The 9,253-nt window shown below is 57.0% G+C and overlaps 2 protein-coding genes across 2 annotated transcripts; one reads left to right on the top strand and one right to left on the bottom strand.

Annotated features, from left to right (window-relative positions):
• The first annotated feature begins 345 nt into the window (after window positions 1-345).
• Window positions 346-1,119, top strand: LOC126038942 (feather keratin 1-like). The gene is made up of 2 exons (XM_049801400.1): window positions 346-417; window positions 811-1,119. Exon 2 carries the CDS (start codon window positions 814-816, stop codon window positions 1,117-1,119), a length of 306 nt encoding a protein of 101 aa, XP_049657357.1. The 5' UTR covers window positions 346-417; window positions 811-813.
• Window positions 1,120-4,908: 3,789 nt separating this feature from the next.
• LOC126038941 (feather keratin 1-like) lies at window positions 4,909-5,570 on the bottom strand. Its single transcript, XM_049801399.1, has 2 exons — window positions 5,499-5,570; window positions 4,909-5,217 (listed from the first exon to the last, which is right to left on the bottom strand). The coding sequence occupies exon 2, from the start codon at window positions 5,212-5,214 to the stop codon at window positions 4,909-4,911; it is 306 nt and encodes a 101-aa protein (XP_049657356.1). The 5' UTR covers window positions 5,215-5,217; window positions 5,499-5,570.
• Window positions 5,571-9,253: the final 3,683 nt, after the last annotated feature.

Below are 9,253 nucleotides of genomic sequence, written 5' to 3'. Positions count from 1 at the left end.
CATTTGCGGGAGGATATGCACGCATGCAAGGAGGGTTGTAAACAAGGTCACCAGATTTCCCCAGACCGATGTCCCCTATCGGCATGGACCCTTCCAGCACACGGGGGCACATCTCCTGCCTGTACTGCTGTGTTCCTGCCCAGGAGATCCTTGGGCCTCTCATCCTGGTATTTGACAGGAACCTCTGTGGCCTCATGGGTGTGTCAGAAATGAGGAAGCGAAATGGCAGCGTTGACGGAAAGCAAAACACAACCTGTGCCATTAGGTAGGGTATTTTGCTTTGGAGGTGAATCTGTTGGAAAATTACTGCCCGTGCGCAGTGACTGTGAGCCTGGGGCGGTGCAGGAGCAGTATAAAAGTGGGCCCTTCTCCTCTCTCTCTCATCCGCTCCTGTCGCCTCCATCTCCTTGGGAACAAGGTGAGTCTGGAGCCCTTTCTCCTCCTACTCGGCCTCCTCCTCTGTCATTTCTCAGCACATACCAGCCTCTTTGTGCCGTGCTGGGTCTTAGAGCTGCTTGCCATGGGAGAGGGAAGGGGGTAGAAGTTACGGCATGGAGAGTGGTTGGGTCTTGGCTGGGGTGTCCATTGAGCCATGGGCTAGGCGGGGACCTCCCTGGGCTTAGTCGCTCCTGGCAGGGCTCTTCTGGGATGAGGGGAAGGAGAAACCTGTGAACATCTCTACAGCACCTCTGGCTCTCGCCTCCAGTGTGTGATTTGGCTCCCTTGCGGTGGGGTGACAGGCTGCTCCTCACCCATCTCCCCTGCTCTGCTTCCCCCTGCCCTTTCCCCCAGGTGCACCTCCGGACCCACGACATGTCCTGCTACAACCAGTGCCTGCCCTGCCAGCCCTGCGGCCCGACCCCGCTGGCCAACAGCTGCAATGAGCCCTGTGTCAGGCAGTGCCAGGACTCCACCGTCGTCATCCAGCCCTCCCCCGTGGTGGTGACCCTGCCCGGCCCCATCCTCAGCTCCTTCCCACAGAACACCGCCGTGGGATCCTCCACCTCCGCTGCTGTTGGCAGCATCCTCAGCTCTGAGGGAGTGCCCATCTCCTCCGGGGGCTTTGGCCTCTCCGGCTTTGGCAGCCGCTACTGCGGCAGGAGGTGCCTCCCCTGCTAAAGCTGCTGGCGATGGCCCTGGGCAAGGCCACCAGGGACCCAGGAGATGGTACTGCACTGGGGACGGAGCATCGGCTCGTTGCTTTCAGACAGGCTGAGCAACCCCAGCAGCCCTTGCAAAAGGACGGGGCCAGCCTCAGCTCTGAGGAAGCACAGCCCTTGCCTGCCTTTCCCCTCTTGCGCTGTCTCCTTTCCCTCCCGTCTCCATGTTCTCTTGTGCTCCCCTGGGCTGTGAGCACCACAAAGCCAGCCTAGGGAAGACCTGCTGACCCTGCACCCTCTGTGGGGCAGGCAGATGGACACTTGGCAGCATCTCCGGCACAACCATGGGGCACAGATTCTTTTCTGCCCCTGGTGCTCTGTCGTCTTTGACCGAGATTGACATCGTTTCCCTCTTTTGACTCATTAAAGTTCTGCTGCATCCCAGCCCATGCCTTCGTCTCATCCTTTCCTCTCCAGATGCTGTCTCAAGATGCCCAGGGAGAGAGATGTTGCTCGGGGGTGGTTCTTGGTGGGGGTTGTTGGGGATGCTTGTGCCGTGATTATCAACACAGGCTTGCACTGAAGACGCTTAGTCCTGCTCAGGTTGACCCTCTGCTTTCTGAACTTCCCTGCCTATCTGAGGCTGGATAGCATGACCTGATGCAGTCTAATGACCATAGCTACTCCAAAGCTGATTTTAGGGCTCCCAGCAAAGCATTCTCTTCTCCACGCTCAGCAAGCCCTGCACCCTCAGCCTCTCCTCCCCAGCCAAGTGCTCAGGCCCTCTCACCATCCTGGCCACCCTCCGCTGAACTCGCTCCACTTGCTCAAGGTCTTCCTTGCTTTGCAGCCCAAAACTCAACACAGCTTTCTACACGCTGTCAGGAGAGCGCTGAGCAGAGTGGGCTTGTCGCTCCCATTGATCTCCTGGCTATGCTCCTGCTCATATAGCCCAGGCTGTTGGTGGTGACAGTCCTCGGTGTGCAGGAACAGTGGTGGGAGTCGCACCCGTTTTGATGGCGTTACTGCAAGAGCACCTTCCCCTGGCCCCGCTTTTGGGCTGCTGCTTGCCAGGGGTAGAAGCACGTGTGGAGAGACAGGGCCGCTTGCTACCAAGTTTAGCTGCTGATAAGGGCTCTGGGTGGACATGTATCATCTTGCCCAGCGGTGTCCTGCAGCAGTTCAGCAGCTCCCCTTTCTCAGCTGCCGAGTCTTTCTGCAGCCTTTGCTGCTGGTCACCGCACCGCTTTGGAGAGCTCCCAGACAGCCCTTTGAGACGCTCAGCCCACACCCGCTGCCTCTCTTCCTGCCCTGAGTCTCTCCCTGCCTCCATGTCTCCAGAAACTTTCCCAGGAAGCCCTGGGCAGAGAGAGCGAAGGAGCAGGGCAAGCAGGACATGCGCTGCCTATGGGCCTGTGTGGTCTGTTGACCTCAACCAGCACTAAGCACTCACTAGCTGTTTTCTCCGTCTGCTGTCCGAGTGGGATGGGGCAAGAATTGGAAGAGAAAGACTCCAAAAAACCCTTGGGGTCAAGATCAGGACAGTTTAAGTGGGGAAGGGAAAAAAAGAGAAAAAAACCCAAGTGATGCAAAGGCAATCACCCACCACCTAGCACCAGCAGACTGATGCCCAGCCAGTCTGCGAAGGACAGCTACTTTGGAAAGACCGCCCACCGTTTCATTGCTGAGCATGATGTTATATGGCACGGAGTAGCCCTTTGGTCAATTCAGGTCAGCTGTCCTGACTGTGTCCCCTCTCGGCTGCTTGCCCACCGCTAGCCTTCACTGCAGGGGTGCAGACTAGGAAAGAGGGACGGCCTTGAAGCTGTGCAAGCGCTGCAGTGTTATCTGCACTGGTTTACACTTGCATTTAAAACACAGCACCACAGAGACTGCTATGAAGGAAATTACCTCCATCCCAGCCAGCGCCAGTACGGCCTGGTTCCCCCATTCCCTCTCCTATTGTCCTCTGGGGCCATTTTTGTACTCGAGCCTCCTCCCGCGGAACAGCGGCAGCCAGGCCAAGAGGAATTGCCGCCCCTCGTCTCGCCTCTCTTCTTCTCCCCTCTTGTCCGCTTCCCAGGAGCCTGTGGGGCTGCTGCCCTCCCAGGGCCTTCCACAGTCCAGGCTCCTCGGCTGAGGTCAAGCAGTGTCCATGTGCCCCTTCCGCAGCACGTGCACTGAGGCCAAGAGGACACGTCTGGGCAGAGGCTCAGCAAAGCCGGGCCTGCTGGCCAGGGGCTCTGGTGGAGTCATGGATGCCTTCCTCACCTGCAATTGGCAGTGCCCCAAGGGCACTTTGGCTGCATCCAAGGAGTTATAGTCAACAGCTCAATCTCCAAGTGGAAACCAGCGACGAGTGGTGTCCTTCAGGGGTCTATACTATTTCATACCTTCATCAATGACATAGATAGCGGGACTGACTGCACCCTCAGCAAGTTTGTGCGTGACACCAAGCTGAGGGGTGCAACTGTTACGCTTGAGGGGAGGCATGCAATCCAGAGGGATCTTGACATGCGTGAGGAATGGTCCCATGTGAAACTCAGGAACTTCAACAAGGCCAAGTGCAAGGGCCTGCGCCTGCATTGGGGCAATCCCCTGCATCAACTATATCAATACAGACTGGAGGATGAATGGTGGAGAGCAGCCCCGCAGAGAAGGACTCTGGGGTACTGGAGGCTAGAAGAATTGGACATGAGCCAGCAATGGGCGCTTGCCACCCAGAAAGCCACTCGTGGCCTGGGCTGCACAATAAGAAGTGTGGCGAAGCAGTCTGAGGGTGGTGATTCTCTGCTTTTAGTCTGCTCTCGTTAGACCCCACCTGGAGCAATACGGCCAGCCTGGGGTCCCCAGTACAAAAAAGACAGGGACCTCTTAGAGCAGCTCCAGAGATGGACTGCAAAAATGGTAAGGGGGCTATATCACCCCTCTTATGAAGAAAGGCTGAGGGAGTTGGGGCTGCTCAGCCCGGAGCAGAGAAGGCTATGGGGAGACCTTATTGCAGCCTCTCCAGATATAAAGGGGACTCGCAAGAAAGTCGGAGAGGGACTTTTTATCAAGGCCCGTAGCGATAGGACAAGGAGCAACAGTTTTAAACTGAAATAGGGTAGATGTGGATTGGACAAAAGGAAGAATTTTATCATGATGAAGGTGGTGAGACAGTGGAAAAGGTTGCCCAGAGAATGATGGGATGCCCCATCATTGGAAGTGTTCAAAGACGGGTTCAACGGAACTTTGAGTAACGTGACCTAGTGACAGATGTCCCTGCCCATGGCAGCGGGGTTCGACTGGATGATCTTTCAAGGTGTCTTCCAACCACAACCATTCTCTGATTCTACGGTAAGATGGTTCTACGATAAGGCAGCGCACTGCACTGTGTCCCTCCCTTTGAGAATGCGAAGGTTAGGATGGGTTCTCCTGGGCTCTCCTGGGAAGCTAGTGCGTATGTCTTGTCAAAGCCACGTTCCCTCCTGACTACTTGCATCACAGCGTTGAGTTCACTGAGGAAAACCAAAAGGTGTGCACAACAAAGTCGACGGTAGCCACTGAACTATGTTGGGTAATTCTATCCCAGTCCAAAGAGGCATACTCGATGCAAGCCTCTGTTGACAATCAGTGCAAAACCATCCCCAACAACCCCCTCCCAGAACCACTCCTGAGCAACAGCTCTCCACCTGGCCATCTTGGGAGAGCATCGGCAGGGGAAAGGATGACACAGAGGCAGGGGCTGTGATGCAGAAGAACTTTAATGAGTCAAAAGAGGGAAACGAGGTCGATCCAAGCGGAGGCCTCAGTGCAGGGAGCAGCTTTAGCAGGGGAGGCACCTCCTGCCGCAGTAGCGGCTGCCAAAGCCGGAGAGGCCAAAGCCCCCGGAGGAGATGGGCACTCCCTCAGAGCTGAGGATGCTGCCAACGGCAGCGGAGGTGGAGGATCCCACGGCGGTGTTCTGTGGGAAGGAGCTGAGGATGGGGCCGGGCAGGGTCACCACCACGGGGGAGGGCTGGATGACGACGGTGGAGTCCTGGCACTGCCTGACACAGGGCTCATTGCAGCTGTTGGCCAGCGGGGTCGGGCCGCAGGGCTGGCAGGGCAGGCACTGGTTGTAGCAGGACATGTCGTGGGTCCGGAGGTGCACCTGGGGGAAAGGGCAGGGGGAAGCAGAGCAGGGGAGATGGGTGAGGAGCAGCCTGTCACCCCACCACGAGGGAGACAAGCCACGAGCTGGAGGCAAGAGCCCATAGCTCACCTCAGCCAAACCCCAGCCTCTCTCCATGCCACACTTTCAGCCCCCTTCCCTCTCCCATGATTAAGTAGCCCCACGACCCAGCATGAGATAGGATGTGTGCTGAGAAATCCTGGAGGAGGATGCGGAGTAGGAGTTAGGCCTTCGTACTCACCTTTTTCCCAAGGAGATGGAGGCGAGAGGAGTGGATGAGAGAGAGAGGAGAAGGGCCCACTTTTATACTGCTCCTGCACCGCCCCAGGCCCACAGTCACTGCACGCGGGCAGTAATTTTCCAACAGACTCACCTCCAAAGCAAAATATCCTACCTAATGGCACAGGTGGTGTTTTTGTTTCCGTCAACGCTGCCATTTCGCTTCCTCATTTCTGACTTGCTTGGTCTGCCATGCAGGCTCCTTTCATGTGCCGGCAGGAGACTCCCAAGGATATCCCGGGCAGGGCTGCGTCAATTTGGGCAGAAGATGCCTCCCACGTGCTGGAGGGGTCCTGTGCAGGCAGGGGATCTTGGCTTGGGGCAGTGAAGTGCGATTGATTGCAACTCCCTTTGCAGGAAGAGGCCCGGCTCTGCCTGCCGCTGCACACGTCAGCAGAGCACCCAAAGGCTGCTCTTTCTAAGGACGTGCCACGTGCTTCTCTCTCCTCCCTCTCTCTCAGCTCGCTCCAGCGGTCACTAGCTGTGGCATCTCCAGGCAGCCAGGCCGTGCCAAAGGTTTCGGCTGTCTTCCTCTCGATGCCCTTTGCTCTGGGGAGGACATTTGCCAGGCTGTCTGCGTATGCGGGGTTGGTGTTAGCAAAATCAAAGCCCGCCTGGCGTTGAATCAGGCAAAGCACGTGGAGGGCAACAAGAAAGTCTTCTTCCAGGTAGGTCAGCAGCATACTTAGTATAAGCACTGCTTAGCAACGACGGAGACACCAGTGCGTTATCACCATTATCGGTCATCCCAAATCCAAACCACAGCACTATACCAGCTGCCGGGAAGAAAATTAACTTTATTCCAGCCGAAACCAGGACACAATCCTGAGAGACCAACTAACGAAATACGGGCTGGGGAAGAGGGCAGTGCAGGGGATTGAAATCTGGCATGGCTGCTGGACTGCAAGGGTTGTGATGAGCAGCACCAAGTCCAGCTGGCAGACACTCACTCCTGGTGCACTGCAGGGGCCCAGCCTGGGGCCAATAACGTTTAAGCCCCTTTCTGCAAAGTCCTGCAGTGGGGGAGGAAGAACCTCCTGCACTACTACAGGCTGGGGCCGATGGGCTGCCAAACAGCTTTGCAGCGGAGGACGTGGGTCCCGCTGGACACCGTGAGGCAGGCCTGCACCCTTGCAGAAATGGCATTTGAAAGCATCCTGGGCTGCATTAGGAAGGGGTTTGCCATCAGGTCACGGAAGGTGATCCCTCTTCTCTGCTCAACAGTGCTGAGACCACAACTGCCGCAAAGAGCGTCGAGTTTTTGGCTCCCCGGTGTGAGAGATGCACGGTGTCGTGGTTCAAGCTCAGTCGGTATCAAAGCAGCACGAAGCCGCTCGCTCACTCCGCCCGTGCCGTGGCCCCGGTGGGATGAGGAGAAAATATAAAGAAAAGCTCGTGGGTCGAGACATGGAGAGGGAGGGATCACTCGCCGCTTACGGTCACGGGCAAAAGACAGGCTCAACTTGGGGAAGAAACAACATCAATTTCACTTACTACAAATCAAACCAAAACAAGCATACTGAGAAGTAAACCCAAACCTTAGAACGTCTTCCCCCCACCCCTCCCTCCTTCCCGGCTCAATTCCGCTCCCGGTTTTCTCTACGTCCTCCCCCCGCGGCACAGGGGGACGGGGAATGGGCGTTGCAGTCAGTTCGCCACACATATGTCTCTGCCGGTCCTTCCTCTGCGGGGGGAGGACTCCTCACACTCTTCCCCTGCTCCAGCGTGGGGTCCCTCCCACGGGAGAGAGTACTTCGCAAACTTCTCCAGTTGAGTCTAACACGGGCTGCAGTCCTTCACGAACTTCTCGGGCATGGGTCGTTTCCGCGGACTGATCTTCAGTCACAGGCTGCTGCAGCGTGGGCTTTCCCATGGAGTCACGGCCATCTTTGGGGGCATCCAACTGCTCCAGCATTGGGAACTCCACGGGCTGCAAGTGGGCATCTGCTTCCCCACTCACCTCCACGGGCTGCAGGGGGACAGCCTGCCGTCTCACCATGGGCCGCAGGGCCGTCACCTCCTCCCCCTCCTTCTTCACTGACCTTGGTATCTGCACAGGGGTTTCTCTCACATTCCAATCTCCTCCCCCACTGTAGGTTCCCCTTCTTAAATATGTTATCCCAGAGGCGCTACCACCATCACTGATTGGGTCGGCCTTGGTCAGAGGCGGGGCCACCTTGGGGCTGGGGAATCATCTAGGAGCTTCTCATGGGAGCCAACCCTGCAGCCCCTCCCCCGCTACTAAAACCCTCCACACAAACCCAAACTACACGCCATACTTGCACGAGTCCGGCAAAGGGTCACGGAGCCCACGAAGCAACTGGAGCCCCTGAGGCAGGAGGGGCTGTGAGAGGTGGGGTTGTTCAGCCTGGAGGAGCGAAGGCCCCGCGGCACGCCTCTTAGCAATGCGTAAAGGAGCTGATGGGAGGGAGTCAAGAACATAGAGTCAGACTGTCCTGAGTCCTATGCGGTGAAGGGGCAAGAGGTGATAGGCACATATTGAACTATGGGAAATCCCACAAAAACATAAGAAAAGACTTTGTTAGTGTGAGGGTGGTCACGTACTGGATGGGGTTGCCACGGACACGTTGTGGTTTCTCCATCCTTGTAGGTATGCAGAGCTTGACAGGACTTGGCCCTGAGCATCCTCCAAAGGCTGACCGTGCTTTGAGCAGGGGCGGTTGGACTAGACGATCTCCAGAGGTCCCTTCCAACCTCAGCGATCCTGCGATTCTGTCATGGGCAAAAGACGGGTGCTGCACAGCTGCCCCACAGAGGGAAGAACTGGCTGGGAACATTGGAATCAAGGGCAGGCGTGGTTGTCACACCTGAGAAGCAGTGGAGTTCACGACCTGATGGCAGGGAGGAAAGCGAGGAGCAGAGTACGGCCCCTGGACTTCAGGCACGCTGACTTTGGCCTAGCCAGGCAGCTGGTAGGTCGGATGCCGCGGAGGCAGCTGTGAAGCACAAAAGAGCTCAGAAGAGCTGGCAGTGCCTTAGGCACCTCATGGTCCAAGCGCAAGAATGCTCCAGCCCAGTGCACAGGAAAACAAACAGATGTCTCGGCAGACCAGCTCTGGCTAAGGGGGGTACTCAAGGCAGAGCACCATCGTCAAAAGGCAGCGTCCTGAGTTGTAAGGAGGGACGAGCTGCAAAGGAGGAATTTGGAAATAACTCCTAGGCATGTTGGGATGCTGTTAGGAAAGTCAAAGCTCAGCGTGCCTTGAGCCTTGCAAGGGACATGAAGAGCAACAGGCAGCAAGCATCAAGAGCAAGATCGACACCTGCAAGAGTAGCCGCAGAGTGACGGAGGAAGAAGCGGGCCCACTTCTGACTGGGGCGGCTGATTTCCTGAAGAGTGGACAGAGAGCAGTCTGGGGGGAGCCCAGGCCTTCTCTCTGTCACTCGTTATGTACAAGTTCTCCCGGGCCGATGTGCCCTCTGAAAGAGTTGAAGGAAGGAGGCAGGGCCCTCCCAGCAGTGGGTGGGCTTCAAATCAAGGACCGCCTGAGAAAAGGCAACCCATAGAAGCCAGGTGACGTGCTCCAGGGCAGCAGTGCTGTCAGGGGAGAGGTAGACCAGCTGGAGGGCTGGGCCGCAGGAGCCTCATTGCCCTCAGGAAGGTCAGATGGCAAGTCCTGCACCGGGAAGGGAAGAACCTCTTGCTTAAGTGCAGACGGGGGACTGAACTATGCTACTTTAGAGCCCTTGAACCTCC

Source organism: Accipiter gentilis, chromosome 5 (genome assembly GCF_929443795.1).
Source record: "Accipiter gentilis chromosome 5, bAccGen1.1, whole genome shotgun sequence".
Lineage (NCBI taxonomy): Eukaryota > Metazoa > Chordata > Aves > Accipitriformes > Accipitridae > Astur > Astur gentilis.
This window is presented reverse-complemented; position numbering and strand designations above follow the sequence as displayed.